Raw genomic sequence first — 21,726 nt, 5'->3', positions numbered from 1 at the left:
TATATCTGTGTAATGAATAACCAAGGATCTTGCAAAAATGAACTTTTTTTTAATTCCATTCACATCAAACAGGAATTGGGATTCATCACTTTTGTTGTTTCAACAGAGGATATGGAAAACCACATCCTCTGCTGAAAGACTTTTATTTCAGAAAAATGTTCCTCACATCAATAAGAAGAAATTAACCCAGGTCTTTTCCAATTAAAGGATGCATGTAACATGATCTTTTTAGTCATAACTTGATGTTGAGCAGGAATGGTATCCACAATAGTGGTCCCCTGTTATATCTTATGTGTAATAGACCACAGTCCGTATATCAAGTTAGGACACATATTTGAATGCATGCTATATTCAGATATGCTTCCTCTTATTCTTCCCCTCCCCCTTGGAGAATGAAATTTGTTTCAGAACAATGTGCTCTGATGAACACTATGAGTTTGATGGTAATAACTACCATGAATGGATTCAGAAAGGGCTGATGATAATGATAACAATAATGTTCCTAAACTAGCCAAAACGCAGACAATGAGGAAAAAAAAGCTTACCACTTCATCTTCTGGTATCCGATAACCATCTTGTTCAATACCGACTTTTGAACCTTTACAACCAATACTCTTCTTAATAACAATTAGCTCATCACTGATAGCAAAATTAAGCTGCCTTTCCATATCAGTAGGACTAAGATTATGAACACGCTTCATGTAATTTGACAGTCTATCAAAATTTGGAATCTGTTTCTGTTGTCGAATGAAAGCAACAGCATCCCACAAATGCAAAACAGTTTGTGAACAAGCCAACCTTCGTCTAACTTTAGACATGATTCTTCTGCAATACAAATAAAATCATTCTATACAATGTCAATAATGGTACTAAAGTAGATATAAAATGTTTCTTTAAATAAGAGTATAAGGTATAATTACACACCATTAATAAGTATATATAAACAATTTTACAGTCAAAATTAAAAAGTTAATATACATATATCCCTTCTCTATACGAGAATTTTCAATAGAATAAAACATGTAAAGTCAGTCCTTGACTTATGATGACCCATTCTGATGATCCTGTCAAAGATTGTAAGTTTAAAACCATAAATGAGCCATAAGAATATGTTAACAATGTGTATTTTTTAAATTTTAAACAATTTAGCAGTGAAAAAATATAACAAAACAAATTGATTTTATTATAATTTTACTCTTCATTTATAATGAAATAATACAATTTACATTATAACAAAACTTTCTGTATACAGTTGATTCTCGTAGACAGGCTTATACGTTGGTTATGCATTTCTAAATCAATTAGGGAATTGAACGACGTAGATCCGAATATAAATTAAATTATACTTTAATAAATATCTCCGATATTTTGGCAATGTCACGTTGCCATTTTCAAAAGGAACTTACAAAAAAAGGCACGTGCACGCAGGCACTACACAGTAACTGAGAATGAAGATATGAAGCTACTGTTCTCCTACAAGTCCTGATGGTGCCCTCTAGCGGGCTAAGTAGGTGTTCTTGGTCGTTGGGCTGAAGGTCTGCTGATGTATGCCTCCCAAATTTGGGGCAGTCACATACAACCAAATTTGTTGAGGTTTGGGGAGTTTCTTAGGGCTGAGGCTGATTCCATAAATAGTCTTTCTTATTTGAATTTGCTACGGTGTATTACTGTAGCTTTCTTCCACTGAATTCTGTGGCGTGTATCCAGAGCATGGTCTGCAAGACCAGAATGGCTGTACTTGTGAAACCGGATGTAGTCCTTGTGTTCAGAAATTCTGATATTCGCTGTCCTGCCTGTTTGGCCAAAGTACGACAGTTTACAACTGCAAGGGACCTGGTATACACCAGGTAGGTCTAGGGGAAGTGGTTGGTCTTTGGTGGAGCGGATAAGGGATGCCAATTTTCTGTAAGGCCTGTAACAGGAGGTGAGGTCATGTTTTTTTAAAATTTTGGTAATTTTTCCCGAGGTGCCTCGGATGTAGGGAACGGTGATGGATTTAGAGTAATCTTTGTTGTGGAGGGGGGTTGTGGTTTGTAGGTTTTAATATTTTTTTTTTTTTTTTGGATTTTTTTTTTTTTTTGGGGGGGGGGGGGTAGCCATTGGCTGAGAAAGTGTTGAGGATGTGATTTAGTTCAGTGTTTAGGGCCATGTCGTTAGAACAGATTGGTTTAGCCCTGTTGTATAGTGTTTTCACCACTCCATATTGTTGTGAGGGGGGGGGGGTTGTTGGTGAATGTATCTGCCTGTATGGGTGGGTTTTCTATAAACTGAGAAAACCAAGGTTCCATCAGGCTGGCGGGTGACTAGTGTGTCTAGGAAAGGGAGGCTGTTGTTTCCTCTTTTTCCAGGGTGAACTTGATTCTGGAGATATTTATTAAAGTATAATTTAATTTATATTCGGATCTACGTTGTTTCAATTCCCTAAGTGATTTAGAAATTTCTGTATACAGTATAATGTACTATAATAACTAATGAAACATGAGTATACACTTACTTCTATGCACTTACTATCAAGAGTAATTCTTCAAAGTTGCTGCTGCATTACTGGATGATTCAGTGGAGAAGGCATGGGAAACTAGTTCATCAACAACAAATTCTTTCAATTCAGGAATTACCACAAGGCATTCATCAAGAGGATGGGTTGGTTCGCCTGATGCACAACTTGTGAAAGGTCGAAGATCATTTTCAGGGATTAGGCAAGGTGACAAGAGTGGACTTCTTTAAAAATTCATATATTGCATCAAACTCGGTCTGCACAGTTTGCCTTTTCTTTTCTGCATAAATTTCTCTGTAGCATAACTGCAGCTTGCATTGTTCTGTCTACTTTGATAAATCTCTCCATGGTGGGATGCATTTCCTCAAACAACCAAACTGTCTTATTAATAGAGGCAAATGTATCTGCCAATTTTTTCACTGTAATCTTTTTAGGATCAGCTTCTTTATGTTGTTTTTTTTTTCTTTCTTCTTCTTCTTCCAGAACTTGCTGTGCTTCCAGATCTATAGGATCTTCATCTGTGAGCTCCCACAGCTTCCACCAACTCCAACTCTTTCACTATCTTGTCACCAACTTCGTGTAAGTATTTGTTTTCTCTGTCAAATCCTGTGATTGTATGGACATATTTTAAGCAGCATCTTCCAAACACCATTCATGCACTCTGTTGTCACCTCACTCTATGGTGCATATTCATTCATTTTTACAAGGCAAGATATTATATTCCTTCCAAATGTCTCTAAGAGTTATAACATCCTGATGCATAAGTTGCAAGAGTTAGATGGTATTTAGTGAACATATTAATGAGATGGTTAAGTCACAAGCGTCATAAGTTGAGAACACTGTACTTTAATTCTTATCTTTCAGCATATTAAGTAAATTTTTGCTAGTGCACACAAATCCTCTTATAGGTAAATAAGTTATAAAAAATAAATAAAAAAAAAGGCTTATAGTATCTGCCAGAGGTGCAAAACACAAAGGAATGCATGTTATTCACAAGCAGAATTAGTGAGAATCATCTGATATCACTGATTTGATACTGCTTTTTTTTTTTAAGCTTTTATCTCAAAATTTAATTTATATAATATCCGATGTACAAGTTTTGAACAAGTTCTGTTGTTTTCTGAATAAAAGATGGCAATCCCACAACTGTGCTTAAGGGGCAAGCTCCAGAACTAAGACTTGTCCTATATGATCTTTACCTTCCTTTATACTCAACAGGAAAACTTTCACATAGAATGAAAGTAAACCTATATTCACTTCACTCAAAAAGAGATAAAAGCCTGCAACTGAACTATCAACATACTCCCCTCACCTCAGTTCATTCTAAAATAACGGCAAGATTATTTATTAACCATCAATACCGATTCTGCTACTTCAGATTCCTAGGAGATCTCCGTAGGAATTTAAAAAAAGCATTCACTGCACTGTCAAGCAATACATTCTGCTCACCAACCACTCTCTATCCAAAGAGCTCGCTCATAGCATCTTTATACAGCTTCCAAAGATAGCTTGTCCTATCATTGTGTCCCTCTACTTGAGGAAAAATCTCTTCCACATTAAACTGGTAACAACAACCCCCTCACCAACTTATACATCTCGATAATATTCCCTCTCCTTCTATTCACAAAGCTCTGCAAAGTGCATTCGAAAATATGTTTTCACATTCCACATTCCATAGACCTAACAATGACTTATTGAATTTCACTGGACTATCTCTAAAATATCATCATCCCCCTTGAAAACCAGGAGAACAGATCTGTGCACATTAATCCACATCAGGTCTGATTAAGGACTTACAAAAGGATCAAAGTCCTCCTCCTTATTGATGCTATAATCTGTTTTGATATTCTCACAAAACTAGCAACATGACTGCTAAAATCAAGTCTCTGTCCACCATCATTCCTAGATCAATCACTCAACTCTTCCACCTCCTTCAAAATTTCCATATTACTTGTACTCAGCATCTCATCCTTGCCTCTCAAATTTCAAGACCATACTTTTTGCAACATTAAACTGAAAACTCCATTCACTTGCATACTCACAAAGTCAACTGAGATTCTCCTGCAAGGCCACAATATCTGCTCTTTCTTCATAGTTTTTCCCAACTCTGCATCATCAGCAAACAGTTGCAGATTTTCAGTTGAGCCTATACCAATATCATAATATAAAAGTTATACAATAATAGTCCCAAAACCAGACAGACTCCTGTGGCACTCCACTAGCAGCATTCCTCTTTTGGAATACAACTCTTTATAAAACTACCTGCTGATACCTATATGAGAGTCAATCAGGTATCCAACTCACCAGACTTTTATCCAATCCCATCTGTTTCAATTTGGTTAGTAGCTTATCATGTGACTATCTATTAAAGGCCTTTGAAAAATTCAAGCATACTACTGTATATGCATATCCATTATTCAGTAAATTCGTCACTTTGTTAAAGTATACAAATAGAGTGCTAAACATGACCACCCTTTAACAAACCTATGCTGACCATGATAGAGAATACTGCTATTACTAACCCAATTCTGAATGCTGGTCCTCAACAACCTCTCTAATACCTTAAACAACCCAGGACATGCACGCACACACACAATAGCCTATAATTTGTAGGTTTCATCTTATTTGCCCACCCCTATTTTGTGAAAATAACAAATTTATCCTCTTTCAATTCCTTTGGTAGCCCTGTTGTGAGACTCATATCATATAGATATGCCAGCAGTGTCATTAATTTCCTAGTGCAGTGTTTCTCAACCTATGGTCCGCAATGATGGGACAGGTGGTCTGCAGGAAGACTTAAATGAAATAAAAAAACACATATATATATATATACATTTTAATTATCCAAACAAAACAAATTAAAACTGAATAATAAATTTAGTTTAATCCTTTATCCAAGTGTGAGCAAACAAAGTTTGCGCCTGAAAGTATCTTCAGGACTGGGGTAAGGTGGTACAACACCAGGGCACTCCTTGCAAAGGTGGAGCAAGCTACCAACACTCCTATCTCAGTATCTCCCATAATGCAAAACACATCTCCTTGCGGATATGTCTAATGTTATGCATTAAGGGAATGGCCACAACCCAGACTAGTTTCGACCTTTATTGAGGTCTCTTCAGTGGGAGCCAGGCCCAAGTGGAGATACCAGGCAGAAGCATTAGTAGGTCATCTCTACCTATCTGCCTGGGCCTGGCTCCCACTGAAGAGACCTCGATAAAGGTCGAAACTAGTCTGGGTTGTGGCCCTTCCCTTAATGCATAAATTAGACATATCTGCAAGGAGATGTGTTTTGCATTATGGGAGATACTGAGATAGGAGTGTTGGTAGCATGCTCCACCTTTGCAAGGAGTGCCCTGGTGTTGTACCACCTTACCCCAGTCCTGAAGATACTTTCAGGCACAAACTTTGTTTGCTCACACTTGGATAAAGGATTAAACTAAATTTATTATACTCTAACCAAGTGAAAAATAAACTTTCAATAAAATTGAATAAGTAAGTAAAAATTATTGAAATAAAATGAATACTTAAAAAAAACCAACAAATAGCAGAAGAATGACGAGTAATAAAAGAGGGGTGATGTGAACAACGATATGGTTTTATTGCTTCTGCCTTCCCTTGCTGTTTTGTCAGATTTGAAGTAAACGTGTTATCCACATTTCAACCAAGTGCTTGTTGTTTATTGATTTTTATTACTGAAGGCTTTCCTCAATCAACCAAGGCTAAATATATCTTCAGAAGTGCTAAGTGTTGTGAGTTAACACCAGTATTTATATATTTTTTGGAAACGTTTTTTAATAATGGAAAAGTGGCTTAAAACTAGGATTTGAAAAGAAAAGCAAATGAAACAGGTGATGATACCCCAAATGTGATACACGTATTGTAACAGCGAGTAAATCTGATACTATTAAAGTAGATGAAACAAGCAGTTCAAAGAAAAAATACAGTAGGAAATATAACATCTCATATTTGGAATTCGGGTTTATTTGATGTGAAGATGAAAGTGAACAGAAACCTCAATGTTTTGTGTTATGAAGTGTTGTAGAACGAGTGCATCATAAAACCTGTGAAACTCCGACGACATTTAGAAACTAAACATTGTGATGTGAAAAATAAGCCAATTGAAAATTTTCAGCGATGCTTAGGGACCCATGGGGGAAGATATAGTTTTGGCCATGGGTTCAATTAATAGCAAGGCACTAGAAGCATCCTATCTCTTAAATTTGTGCATAGTGAAAACAGGCAAACTCATTCTATCGGGGAAAATGTACTACTTCCAGCTATAAAAGATGTGGTAAAAACTATGTTTGCCAACAAGTTACTAAAAGATGTTGATTTGATTCCTCTTTCAAATGACTATCAGTTGCAGAATTAATGATATGGCAGGTGACGTAGAATCTCAGTTAATCGAAAGAGTTAAGAAGAGCCCTTATGCATTACAAATATACGAGACTACTGATGTTACAATGATGCGCAGTTAACATGCGCATGATAACAACATTCATGACGATATTCTGTTTTGTAGAACTCTGTCATCCTGAACAACTGGAGAAGACATATTTCACACTCTCAATAATTACATAATATACAAAGGGATCCAGTGGGAAAGATGTATGGGCTTCTGTTCAGATAGAGCTCGTGCCCTTACAGGCAAGCATAGTGGGGTTGTTTCTAAGGTCAAGGAAGCAGCTCTGGATATGAATTGGGTGGCTTCTCCAAGGAATGCCACCAGAATTTAAAACTGTGCTATACAACGCTGTAAAGCTAGTTAATTTTATTAAGGCTCGACCATTAAATAACATGTTATTTTCAGTATTCTGCGATGAAATGGGCAGTGAATATATTGGAATTCGTGGAATGTGCTGGCTTTCCAGGAATAAAGTACTAACAAGGTTATTTCAATTAAGGCACAAAGTTTTATTGTTTGTAAATGAATGTAATTCTGATTTTGCATCACTCCTTGTTGATGAAGCATGGTCATCAACACCATCCTATCTTTCAGACATTTTTTCGAAATTAAATGACCTAAATCTCTCCTTCAGGGAAATTCTTCAACTGTTCTTGATGCCTAAAACAAAATAAAGACATTCGAGAAAAAAACTGGTGTTATGGATTAGTTATGTAAAAGACAATTTGCACCTTTTCCAACATTGGAATCCTTTTTAGTGAAAAATTATATTTTTGTTGATTCTGAGTTTCTGGAAAGGGTCTGTAATCACCTCAAAACTCAGAAACAGAATTTTTAAACATATTTTCCGAATAACTTTTATAAGAAATTTCTGTGGGTTCACAATCCATTTCAGGCTTACACTCACAAGAACAACCTTTCATTATCATAGAAAGAACAGTTAATTGAGCTTTCAAGTGACAGTGGGCTTAAAATAAAATTCCAGGATTTTGGTTTCGCTCGATGCTGGATTCAGCAAATTCACTTCAGTGAGAAGTGAATTTGCTGAATTATCTGAAGAAGCAATGAAAATCGTCATGCAGTTTTCTGCAACCTATCTTTGTGAGAAAGGATTTTCATTGCTCCTTCAATTAAAAACAAAATAGAGAAATCGTCTTTGTGTGTGTGTGTGTGTGCCAATCTTCGACTGAAGTTGACCAATATTGAGCCAGATATCCAGCAACTCTGTAATGGCCGAGAAGCCCAACCATCTCATTAAAAGTAAGTAGTAATATAATTACATCATATTATTTATTTGTTTAATAAAAATTAAAATTTTGTTCAATGATGATACACCTTTAATCATTTACTTCCAGATTAATTAATTATGTTTCCATATGTATTCAAAACGCTTTTAGATTTATTATGCTATAAATGGCACAGTTTTTCTCAAATATTGGCAATCCTCACATAGGTTTTTTTAAAAATTACATAACCTAGTGGTCCCTAGAATTGTTTTAGGCATTTTACTAGTCGTTGGACTTAGAAAGGTTGAGAAACGATGCCCAGGTGCAGTAGTCGAACCTTTTTATGCATACATGCCAAAAATTTACAAATCAAGTTGCTAACGTGCCGGGCAGTTTTTAAAAGGGGAAAATTACTGTAATAGAAAATTAATTATATAATTAATTTATAAATTTATAATATACATACATTCATATATATATATATATATATATATATATATATATATATGGGAATAAATTTTTAACTTGGGTATATTGTATATTAGGATATTAGGATAACCAAGCAATTTTATATGCTTGGTTATTTTAGCACCTAATCCCAAGTATGCAAACAATTAAGTTTGCGCCTGAAACAAAGTTCAAGTCTAAAGATGGTACAACACCAGGGCAACTCATTGTAAAGGTGGGTAAAGCTTTGATCACTATTCTTAGTATTTTCCCATAATGTAAAGCACATCTCACTAGAAGATGTATACTGCAATGCATTATGGGTGGGGTCACTACCCAGACCGGTTTCAACCTTTTTTGAGGTCTCCTCAGTGAGTAGCTAGACCCTAAATACCAAGGTTTTAGTAATACAAAGCCTTATCAACTTTACCTATATAAGTTGCAACAAGGTGTATTAAGTTTTAATAAAAATCTCTGGAGGAGATATTGATGGGAATAAATTTTTAACTTGGGTATATTGTATATTATATTTTAATAAAAATCTCCTCCAGAGATTTTTATTAAAACTTAATACACCTTGTTGCAACTTATATAGGTAAAGTTGATAAGGCTTTGTATTACTAAAACCTTGGTATTTAGGGTCTAGCTACTCACTGAGGAGACCTCAAAAAAGGTTGAAACCGGTCTGGGTAGTGACCCCACCCATAATGCATTGCAGTATACATCTTCTAGTGAGATGTGCTTTACATTATGGGAAAATACTAAGAATAGTGATCAAAGCTTTACCCACCTTTACAATGAGTTGCCCTGGTGTTGTACCATCTTTAGACTTGAACTTTGTTTCAGGCGCAAACTTAATTGTTTGCATACTTGGGATTAGGTGCTAAAATAACCAAGCATATAAAATTGCTTGGTTATCCTAATATCCTAATATATATATATATATATATATACACATTTGAGTGGTCTTAAAAGTTTTCGGCCTCACTATCAGCAAGATTTTTTTTTCTAAGTTGGTACATCTGTCATAAGCATCCATATGAAACTGCAAGTCATTCTATCAAGTATTATACAGCTGTCGGAAGCCAAAGTGTTGTCTGTATCGCTTGAAATGGATAAAATTGAGTATTGTGCAGTTATAAAATTCTTTGTAAAAGGTTTAACGGCAAAAGAAATTCATTCGAAGTTCATAAAAGTTTATGAGCACTCTTCTCCTTCGTTTTCGACAATTAAGAAATGGACTGCCGAGTTTAAACTTGGCTGTACCAGCCTTGAAGATGATCCACATGAAGGACCTCCAAAAAGTGTAACACCACCACAAGATATCACTGATCGAGTGCACGATATGTTATTGGATGACCGGCAAGTCAAAATGCATGAAACTGCTGAGACTATAGGCATTTCAAAAGAACGTGTAGAATATATTTTGCATGAAGAATTGCAAATGAAAGAGATTTGCACAAGATGGGTGCTGCGCAGATCAAAAACACACTTGCATGAAAATCTCTGAACAGTGCTTGGAGTGTTTTAACAAGAATAAAACTGATTTTGTGCGTCGATTTATTACTATGGGTGAGACTTGGATTCACCATTACACACTAGAATCCAAACAGTTGTCAAAACAGTGGACAGAAGCCAGTTGTTCAGTGCCAGAGAAGACAAACTCGGTTCCATCAGAAGGAAGGTAATGGCATCGGTGTTTTGGGATGCTAAAGGCATTTTGTTTATTAATTATCTTGAAAAGGGTAAAACAATAACCAGGAAATATCATTCCGATCTTTTAACCAGACTAGACAAAAAAATTCAAGACAAAAGACCCAGTTTGCAGAAGAAAAAAATCATCTTTCATCAGGACAATGCACCTGCCCACAAAGGTGTTTTGGCAATGAGAAAATTAAGGAATCTGCACTATGAATTGTTGGAACATCCACCTTATTCTCCAGATTTGGCTCCCTCTAACTTCTATCTCTTCCCAAAACTAAAACTCTTCCTCGCTAGTCAGCATTTTACTTCGAATCAAGTGGTGATTGCAGCTGCAGAGGGGTATTTTGCAGATCTTACTGAGCACCACCACTACAGGGACGGGATAATGGCACTGGAGCATCGCTGGAATAAATGTATTAGTCTTGAGGGAGATTATGTTGAAAAATAAAAATAATTTTGAAATTAAAAATACATTTTTTTCATTGTTAGGCTGAGAACATTTCAGATCGTGTGTGTGTGTGTGTGTGTGTGTGTGTGTGTGTGTGTGTGTGTGTGTGTGTGTGTGTGTGTGTGTGTGTGTGTATAAATCAGCTAACGTCTTTCTATTCCCTATATATAGGGAGTAGGCAAGGCCATTTTAGCCCTATCTAACTTTTGGAGACTGAGTGGGCAGTTTAATCTCCACTGGTACCCAATCAGAGATAGCTGGCCCAAGGCTATCACTAATTAAGTGGCATGCAGTGAAGAGAGATAGCTCAACAACTGCCGCCACCTTGTGGTCCCTAATGTCTCAAATTATGTGGGTTCCATGGTCGATTAACTTGGGAACTTGTAAAAAAAAAAAGGCTTAGAAAAATTTCTTCTAGTCGCCGACTAGATTCGAAACAAAGAAGTCTTCCTTTACGCAGTCAAGCGTCGTGGTCTGCAAACGCCACATCCGGTGAGCTACACAGACATGTATACATATATATTTATTTATAATCTTTTGTAAATAATTATTTATAATTTTATAAAAAAAATTTTTTTCATTTATACTTTTTATTTGTATATAAATTTATAATATTATTGAGTGTAAAATTGATTATTGTGTTATTAAATTGATTTTAATATGTTGGTTTGAAAAAAAAAAAAAAAAAACGGTAGGGAGAAAAATATTTATGCATTTTAACTTACCATAGAAGTCAGCTGAGCAAGGGAAGCAGCAGAAGGATTTCAACCTGTCGGCGAAATGCTTACCGTATTTACACGAAAATAACTTGCCCTTGGTATAACTCGCACTCCTGATTTTACTTTACGAAAAAAGACATTAAAAAGTTTTGAATATACCTCGCACACAAAAAATGTTTAAACATGTTCATGTCGAGGCGATAGTAACTCGCTCCCCTGCAGAGCAAGTAGTTTTATTGCATCCCTGAATAAGGTACAGAGGTTTTTGCAGTCTGTGTAATATATTTCTCAACAAATAGTGCAATTAGAGACAGCTGGAATAAAAACAGCGCTAAGTAATGAATCACATGTCCCTTCTCACAGAAACTATGCTGTATAGACTCGAGCAAAACCATTTGCACTGGAAACAAAATATCTAACTAAAAACTATTGTCCAATTTTTCAATTACAGTAGTATCTCGCTAATCCGAACTAATAAAAACCATGCTCGTTCAGATTAGCGAATTTCCCCCAAGAGGCAATAACTAGTGTTTAAGACAAAAATAATCAGATTCTAATGGTACATCAATTTAATTCTGTAAATAAATGAAGTAACTGATAGGAAAAAAACCTACTGTACTGTAATGTAAAACTTAAAAATTAATACAAGTCTATTTTAGTAAAAAATTTAGTTTATATGTACTGTATTGTTGAGGATTCTGATTTAATAAAATTGCATAGTTTAGTACATAATATGACTTAATAAAAAAAGTATCACTTTCTTGTACACAACACAAAAAAGTTTCACAAAATAACAAAAAAAAATTTTTTTTTAAAAATTTTTTTGTGAAAAAAGTCACTGATTTTCTTTTGCTTCTTGGAAACTAATCTTGTTTCGAACGCTCCTTCTCGGAGCTGCATTAGCAATAAAATTTTGTGGAATGGCGTATTATTCTGCTTAGCCCATTCTATACACATGTTAAAACTGTAAACTGCCTCTTCATGTTTTATTTTTTTTTCTTCGAGTTCTTTATCGTTATCATCGCCTTCTAATTCATTCTGTAGCATCATATTTATAATTTCAGCATCTGATTCGATTTCGAATTCACTTTCGGTTCTATCTGTAATCCATTCTGTAACATCTGTTTGTGAAATTTCAACATCTGGATTTATATTTTTAACATAATTATGCACGTTTTGAATTTCCTCTTTTTGTGTATCACAGTAGTTATCTTGGTAAATTCTAGAAGGCCAGTTTTTTCCATGATGCTCGAATTGCTTCAGGTTCTACGGCTTCCAAGCAAACGTGAATACAAAATAAATCAAAATAGGCCTACACTATAACCGTACAATTGACAGTATGAAAAAAAAAATACTGTACTGTAATAATAATAAAATAAATAATAATAGTTAAAGTAATAATTATTAAATAAAAATAACAGTGCATAAAATAATACGTAATAAATAAAACTTTTTTTTTCTTTCAAACCCCAGTCCAGATTACTGGAGGGTTTGGACTAAGGAGGTTCGGATTAGCGAGATACCACTGTACATGAAATAAGTGTTTGTTTTATTGCATTTGAAATTCTCCATGTTATTATGACAGATCACAAAGGCTATCTTCAAATAAAATACTACCATGAATTGAAACATGCCACACATATAATGTGTGTGAGTTCGCCTGCCAGCTCAAATGCAAACAAGTAGCAATAAAATTCAACCAATATTTCTCAACAAATAGTGCAATTAGAGACAGCTGGAATAAAAACAGTGCTAAGTAATGAATCACATGTCACCACTCACAGAAACTATGCTGTATAGACTCAAGCAAAACCATTTGCACTGGAAACACAATATCTAACTAAAAACTATTGTCCAATTTTTCAATCACACGAAGTAAGCGTTTGTTTTACTGCATTTGAAATTCTCGATGTTATTATGACAGATCACAAAGGCTAACTTCAAATAAAATTCTACCACGAATTGAAACATGCCATATATATAATGCGTGTGTGAGTTCGCCTGCCAGTCAAATGCAAACAAGCAGCAATAAAATTCAACCAAGGGTTGAAACTTTCTGTGAACTGAGCCTGCCGGTAATGAGAAGTTCCGTCGGAACGATAAATGACATCCCATCGTGAATGTGTCAAAACTAAGAAATATATAGTGAACATCGTTATAACAGTTTCATACGGTATGGAATTCGGTTGAAGAGAATTAGCATTTCGACTCAACAATTGTCGGATGCCTTGGTCTTTGGGCGTGTGATCTTTTATTAATACTGCACATCTTTATAGCTGATTTCTCATGTAAAATAAAATTTAACTTGTACATATTGTAATAATTGAAAAAAGAAAAGGATGAATAATTTATAAGTGTATAAAAGGAAATCACCTGTAAATCATTGTAATATAATAAGACACTGTAATATATTTATATACTAGTATGGAAAGGCTAAATCAGATTATGAGTGAGAATTAGCTAAGCAAGCCAAAGCTAAACCAACAGAGTTTTTTTTTTTTTTTTTTTTTTAATGTAACAAGTAAGAGAGAAAATAACTATGGAAGGATGCTATGTGTTAAAGATAACAAGTAATTTTATAACCTTGGTTTTAATCCTTTTTCCCAAGTAAGCAAACATACAAGTAAGTCAAGTTTGCGCAGTGATGGAAGGATGACTTTAATCAATGCTGATGGGAGAAAGGTGACAGAGGCAAAAGGAATAATTGAAATAATCCAGTAGAGATTTTGCAGTTGCTAATATGACAGACACAGAGAGAGATGCATATCAAAATTGAGGTAAATGAACATGAGGTGTTCAGCATATTGAAACATATCAATGTTAATACAGTAGCAGGACTAGATAGCATGTCAGCCTATGTAATATGTGAATGTGCAAAGAGAATTAGCATTTCCTCTGATGAATTTGTTCAATCTAAGTCTCAGCTCCAACAAGATTCCAGAGGAGTGGAAAGAGGGTAAGATATTCCCATTACATAAAAGTGGCACCAAGACAGAAGTAGCAAAATACAGACTAATACTCAGGAGTGGTTGTTATAGCATTGGAAATATTGGTTAAAGATAAAATCCAACATTGGGTAGATATTGATACAATACTCTATAGTGCATGGCTTTATAAAGGGTAGGTCTTATCTCAGTAATTTATTCACTTTATAATATAATGACACAGACCTGGATAAAGGAAATGGCTACATTATTATTATTATTATTACTTGACACCTCCAGGGAGTCCAAAGACTCATAGAGGGAGGGCATCTACTCTATAACTCTCTATCTCCACCACCCACAATCTACAACGAGCCACTACCACTAGTATTTTCACAGACAATCACAAACATCCAAACCCACAGCAGAATTTGAACCAGCAGTCTTTTGGCTGGAGAGCAGATACACTAACCACTAGACCAGCTAATGATACTTATGATACTGCTTGACTTGGCAAAGGCTTTTTAACAATCTCACTTGGAAAAATATTAATAAGTTGAAACAAATAGAATGGGAATATGAAGCTAGTAGCACAGATTGGAGTAGCTAACAGACAGATAGCAGAAAAGAGTATATGATGACTAGAGGAGTACCTCATTGTTATGTATTTTTACTAAATAGCTTAAGGAAATTACAACGTATACTAGGATATACATTAAAATAAATTTTAATACACTTCCAATCCCACCAACTCACAAATCAGAAAACTCCACAGGCTCCTTAAGAAGCTCACTTCTTGGCCTGTAGACGTCACTAACAAATTAAAACCATTCAACTCCATACCCCCCCCCCCGTATTTACGGACTCCTAAAAATACATAAGGAAAATGTGCCATTACGTCCCATAGTGGATGGCATTGACCCCCCCCCACACACACACACACATAAACTAGCTAAACATTTGGCCAAAGCTCTCACACACTATCCTGGCAACACACCTTCACACATAAAAAACTCAGCCCACTTCAAAGTCAGCATAGAAAAACCTTACACTCAAACACACTGACATAATGGTCAGTTTGACGTCTCCTCCTTATTCACAAATGTCCCACTCAAAGAATCCTTAGAGCTAATCCAAGCTAAATTTCCTCCCAATATCACAGCCCTATTTCAGTTCACAACGAACTCAAGACTATTTTGTTTGGCAAGGAAAATTCTACAAACAAATAGGGGGGACAGCCATGGGTTCTCCACTCTCCCCACCCTTGGCCAACTTTTATATGGAGACTTTTGAAGAGAAAGCCTTAAACTCTGCCCTACAAAAACCAACCATATGACTTTGCTATGTTGATGTGTTCACTATTTGGCCACATGGCTCCGATACGCTCCTCTCCTTCTTAACACACTTAAACAACCAACACCCCAGAATCAAATTCACCCTAGAAGAAGAAAAAAACAACTGCCTTCCTTTCTTAGACACACTAGTCACCCGCCAGCCTGATGCAACCTTGGTTTTCTCAGTCTATAGAAAACCCACCCATACAGGCAGATACATTCACCAACAATCCCACCACCCCCTCGCAACAATATGGAGTCATTAAGACACTGTACAACAGGGCTAAACTTATCTGTTCTAATGACAATGCCTTAATCACAGAACTAAACCACATTCTCAACACTTTCTCAGCCAATGGCTACCTCTCCCCCAACAAAAAAATCCAAAAAATATTGAAACTAATACTCCCCCCCCCCCCCCCCAAACAAGGATTGCTCTAAATCCATCACCATACCCTATATCCGAGGCACCTCAGAAAAAATTACAAAAATCCTAAAAAAACATGACTTAACTTCTTGTTACAGACCATAAAAAAATTGGCATCGCATATCCACTCTACTAAAGACCAACCCCCCCCCCCCCCAGACCTACCTGGTGTATACCAGGTCCCTTGCAGCTGTAAGCTGTCAAAGGCCAAACAGGCAGGACAACTAATATCAGAATTTCAGAACACAAGGACTACATCCGGTTTCACCAATACAGCCACTCTGGTCTTGCAGACCATGCACTGGATACCCGCCATAGAATACGGTGGAAGAAAGCCACGATAATACACCATAGTAAATTCAAATAAGAAAGGATTTTCATGGAATCAGCCTCAGTCCTAAGAAACAATCCAAACCTCAACAAATTTGGTTGCATGAGACTGCCCCAAATTTGGGAAACCTACATCAGGAGACCTTCAGCCCAATCGCCCAAGAATACCAACATTGCCCGCTAGGGGACACCATCAGGACTTTTAGGAAAAAAGAATAGCTTCCTGCTTCATCCTCATTTACTGTCTGTTGTGCTTGCGTGCACGTGTCTTGCTTTTAAGTTCCTGTGAAAATGGCAACGTGACGTTGCCGAAATATTGGAAGTGTATTAAAATTTATTTTAATGTATATCCTAGTATACGTTGCCATTTCCTTAAGTTATTTAGACTTTCCACGAGAACATTGTTATGTATTAGGACCACCACTCTTTAATTTGTATATCAATAACATAGAAGGTTTAAGAAGGATGGGTATATTCAGTTGTTTGATAATGATGCAAAACTAGGGAAGGCAATAGTTATTATTAGTATTATTACAAGACACCTCCAGGGAGTCCAAGGACTCATCACAGGAGGACACTACTCTACTTCACTAAATACATCTCACCTTCTCCACTACTACTACTAAATTCTCCTACTATGACACCACCATCAACACCTACCACCAATCTACTGCCCATCATCACCAACAACTGTATTTTTTGTTTGTAAAAGGTTAATTTGTCTGTACACAGGATGAAAAACCATCCAGTGATTTGATCAGAAAAAACCCTGCTACCTCCATATCAGTTCAGCTAAGACAGTTGATAAAAGTGATATAGATATCCTGCAGAACGATTTAAATAAATTGGCACTGTGGGCAAAGGATGATAATTGTCAATTTAATGTTGCAAAATGTAAGGTTATGGCCTGGGTTGAAAAGGCTATATACTGTGTATCACACTGATGGTACCAGTACCAGCAGGAAATTAATGAGGCTAGGGAATTGGGGATAATGGTGAACAGAGAGCTGAAGTTTGGAGAGCATATTGCCTCAAAGGATTATGTAGATGTTTATGCTATGATTCAGCCACATCTGGACTACTGTGCAGAGATTTGGTGGTGTATTGGAAATCAGGAAGTGGTTGAGAGGATTTGGAGACGAGTGATCAAGATGGTGACAGCTCTATGGAAAGTGGTGAATGAGTGGAATGTATTGCCAGAATCAGTTGTGAGTGCCCTGACAGTGAACAAGTTTAAGAAAAGGAATGATAGTTTTTGTACGTATAAAAGTTTGTGAGACCCACGATGAGTCTCACAATTGTTATACGGTATCTCCATTGAGATACCATATAAAAACAATAATAATAGTCAAGTCCTACTGCCTTACTGACATCAAGTTTACATAACTCCTCCTACTCACTATCAGCTGATCCTCCATTAAACCTTCTACACTTGACTCCCACTCTATGCCACTTATTTATACTTTCTTATTTCACTAGTATCAATCCTAAAGTCTGAAAATGAGTGCATACAAAAACGATCTAACTACTGTCCAATTTCTCTCACCTCAGTTCTTTCTTAAGTAATGGAAAGAACCATCAACACCCAACTTCTACGCTACCTTGAAGACTCCTCTAATAAATGACACTGTATGGATTCTGTCACTGCTGATGAACAGGGGATCTAACAGCCTATGTCCCCCATCTCTGGACAAACAGCATTAAAAGGGCAACAAATCTCAAGTGGTTGCCCTTGATACCTGCAAGGCTTTTGACTGAGTTTGGCACAAAGGTCTAGTAAGAAAGCTCCCATCATTCAATCTTCCCCCTGACTCTGCAATCAGGTAGCTAGCTTTCTGGTATCAATCCAAGTGATGATGGATCACTTCTTATTTTCTATCTATACAACTAATGCTGGGATCGCACAACGCTATGTTCTCTCACCCACCCTTTTCCTTCTATATATATATATATATATAAATGATCCACTCCAGTTGACTGCCAATCCAGCACACAGTTTTGTTGATGACAGCATACTGCACTCCTTTTTCATTTGACAAACTTGGCGAAGCACAAATCACCACAACCTGCGGAACCTAACCCCTACTATCTATATTCTGATCTTCAAATATTCATCAATGATGTTTGGAAAACCTTGTAACTTCAACACTAGCAAATCACAGCACTGCATTATTTTCTACAAAAAAAACCCTTTTCTTTGTGTCTTACCCTTAACAATATCCAAATCTCCATTCAGGAAAAGACTTACCTTCTTGGGATAGCTCTGATCTCAGATCTTTCTCTTGGTCCAAATATATCACAAATATTGCATCCTAAAAATTCGGTTCTCTCTCACCCGAGGCATTACTTTAACTCAAAAAAAGCTCCTAACCTTATAAAAACCACACATATGCCTGACCAGTGGATACTGTTCTCACATCTTGGGTGGTGCCCCTAAAAATACTGAATTCTACACAGAAAACGGCAGTCAGATTGATAACCTCTCACTCACTTTCATATAGGTGTTCACAGTTCTGCAGCCTGAATCTTCTATAACCCCAGTCATAGAAGTATTATATACTTCTATGGCTGGGGTTCATCAGAATTGGCATCGATAATTCCTCCATAATTTGTCAAATCCATCAAACATTTGCAGAAGCCAATCAATACCTTCTGATAATTCAACTCCAAATCCACAGAACAAATTTCTCCTCCTCCCCTCCACTGCTGCCCTCTGGAAGTCTGCCATCTCATGTTTACCAACCTTCAGTAGATGGGCTCTCCATAAAAAACACTCAAGCTTGACGTTGCATTCATGAGGATGAAATACTGATAAACTTCTCAATGAATACCTCAGCTATATCCTCTGTAGCAATTACTACAGAGGAAGCCCCAACTGCAATGGGAAGACATCAAATACTGGACGGGCAAGAGTCTTACAGAAGCAAGAGATAGAGAGGCATGGAAGCAGACTGTTCATCAGCTGCAACCCTCTTAATAGAAGAAGCCACAGGATTAGATTTTTTAGATCCTCTATAGCAATTACCAATTTATCACTGTCATCCATGAACACCATCCTCTCATAGTCATTCTTTCTTCTAATTCCAAACAATCCAAAGAACTCGCCAGGATTTTTTTTTTTACTTGAGTTACCTTTAGAACTTCTCTTTATACTCTTCATGCAAATGAAGAGTATAAAGAGAAGTTCTAAAGGTATTTCTTTATACTCTTCATGCTAATATTCATCTTGGGCTGATTCCAGAGTGCCTTCCTTCTTCCAGATTTCATGCTTAATCCCTTCATTCACTCCTACTTTATTTAGCCTTTTCACCTTTGAAATACACTCAGACACTGGCTGCTGTTCTTGATCAGTGCCCAAGCAGCATACCTCCTTTCCATCTAACTCCTCTTTCTATGCTATGGCTTCTAGTTGTCTCCTTTTTCATAATCACTGTCTTTGTAATTTCACACATATCTCTAAACTCACAGATAAAATCTTTAATAATCTCAAACAGTAGTCAACTCCATAAATCAAATACAACGAGTGCTATTCACCATTTAATTTCACATGAAAGCACATTTCCTCACAGAAGTTCTTATATGAATGTCTACAATTCAGGTGATCACCTAATGTCACTTTGCCAGCTAGAGGAAGATTAGTTACTCTATTCAATATCATATACACTGATGATATAATTGGATCTAAGACTCTCAATTCATCTTGTGTGTCCCTGTGTTACATACTGCTTAAGTTAGTTGTCCCTTAAGAGCTCAAAAAATTCATTCTCCTTATTCCTTGATGTTTCTTTATTGTAATCAATATTATCATAATTAAAGTCAGCCAAAATAGTTATGCTTCTCTTGCTCACTAAGTAAATGTGCATATTATTATTACACCCTCCATGGAGTCTGTAGATTCACTGTGGGAGGTTCATTTAAACCTGACAATTCTCCATATAAAAAATCTACTCCTCACATCCCTCTTCACCACACTTTTACATTACTTCCAAGGATAGCCTCTGGTTCTTCACTTTGTCTTCCATCACCAACTTATATGTCTATCATATCACCTCTTTTTCTCCTATCCATCAAACTGCAATTCACATTTCTTCAACCTCTTTCTATAGCAAGCATTCCAAAGTCCAGATATTGTCTTAGCCACTCATCCCTGGACCCTCTCCAATGTTTCCACATCACACTGAAAACAAGTTGACCAAATCTGAGCACAATAGTCCAAGTGTGGTCTGACCAGTGCTTTATACAGTAGCACAATTGCTTCCTTATCCCTACACATGTTATTCATCATAAAGGCACTACAATGTGCAGTCGGCACAACAATGTGCACTCAGCACATGCAATATGCCCTCTAAACATCAGTCTGCTGTCAACCATCACTCCCAAATCTTGAATCTCATCCACTTTCTGCAGTCCAGCAACATCAATATAGTACACAGCCTTATATTTATACACTCCAAAATGCAACACCTTGCACTTATTAATATTAAAACTACTACTGCACTCCTTTGTCCAAGTCAAAAGTCTATTCAAATCTTCCTGAAAGGAATTAACATCAGCAGTGCTCCTTATAATTGTCCACAATTTTGCATAATCAGTAAACAACTGAAGATCCCCAGACAGTCCACATGATATATATATATATCATTCTATTCTTGAGAGATACTTGTGACATTAAATTAAGAAATATAAACACGTTAACACAAGAATTTTTAATATTTGCCAAATATTTCAGTCTGAAATTAACAGGCTATCCTCAGTGACTTGATAGGAACAAGTGGAATACAAACAATTGATCATTCAAAAGTAGAACAAGCCACGTGATGTTACGTTGCTAAGCACAAGAGAGGTAAATTTCATCAGAGTGATGAACAAATTATAGGTATTAATTCACAATTTCATATAATAATCTTAATTTATAAATTCAATTAAAGATAACATTAAACTAATGTAGGAATTAGGTTATTCGATTAAAAAAAAAACCTAGCGTGTTATCTGGATTAAACTTTCCCATATTTTTGACAAGGATAGACAATCATTTCAATTCAAGTTAGGAGTTGGAGTAAGGCCTCAATACTCTCTTTGAATATGCATTAGAATTTATAGTGACATCTGTATAGAAGGCGAGTCCTGGACCAGAGAATGCTGTGGCTTGTCTCTATCCCGTGCTGCACCAATCCAGACTTATCGGATTTGTTGTGAAGAATATACAATTGATGTTCTTGTATTCTTTTTTTCTATACAGCGTCCAGTTTGTCCAAAGTACGACAGATT

The 21,726-nt window shown here is 36.2% G+C and overlaps 1 protein-coding gene across 1 annotated transcript in view; it reads right to left on the bottom strand.

Annotated features, from left to right (window-relative positions):
* Window positions 1-818, bottom strand: part of LOC150105510 (zinc finger MYND domain-containing protein 11) — a 289,391-nt gene extending 288,573 nt beyond the window's left edge. The window contains exon 1 of the mRNA XM_090394229.1: window positions 546-818. Coding sequence (XP_090250355.1) covers window positions 546-818 — 273 coding nt within the window. The remainder of the gene's footprint in view (window positions 1-545) is intronic.
* Window positions 819-21,726: the final 20,908 nt, after the last annotated feature.

The sequence above is a fragment of the Typopeltis vanoorti genome, chromosome 6 (assembly GCF_054136105.1).
Source record: "Typopeltis vanoorti isolate ZY-2024b chromosome 6, IOZ_Tvanoo_1.0, whole genome shotgun sequence".
Classification (NCBI taxonomy): Eukaryota; Metazoa; Arthropoda; class Arachnida; order Uropygi; family Thelyphonidae; genus Typopeltis; species Typopeltis vanoorti.
Note: the sequence above shows the minus strand (reverse complement) of the source record. Positions and strands in the feature narration are given on the sequence as shown.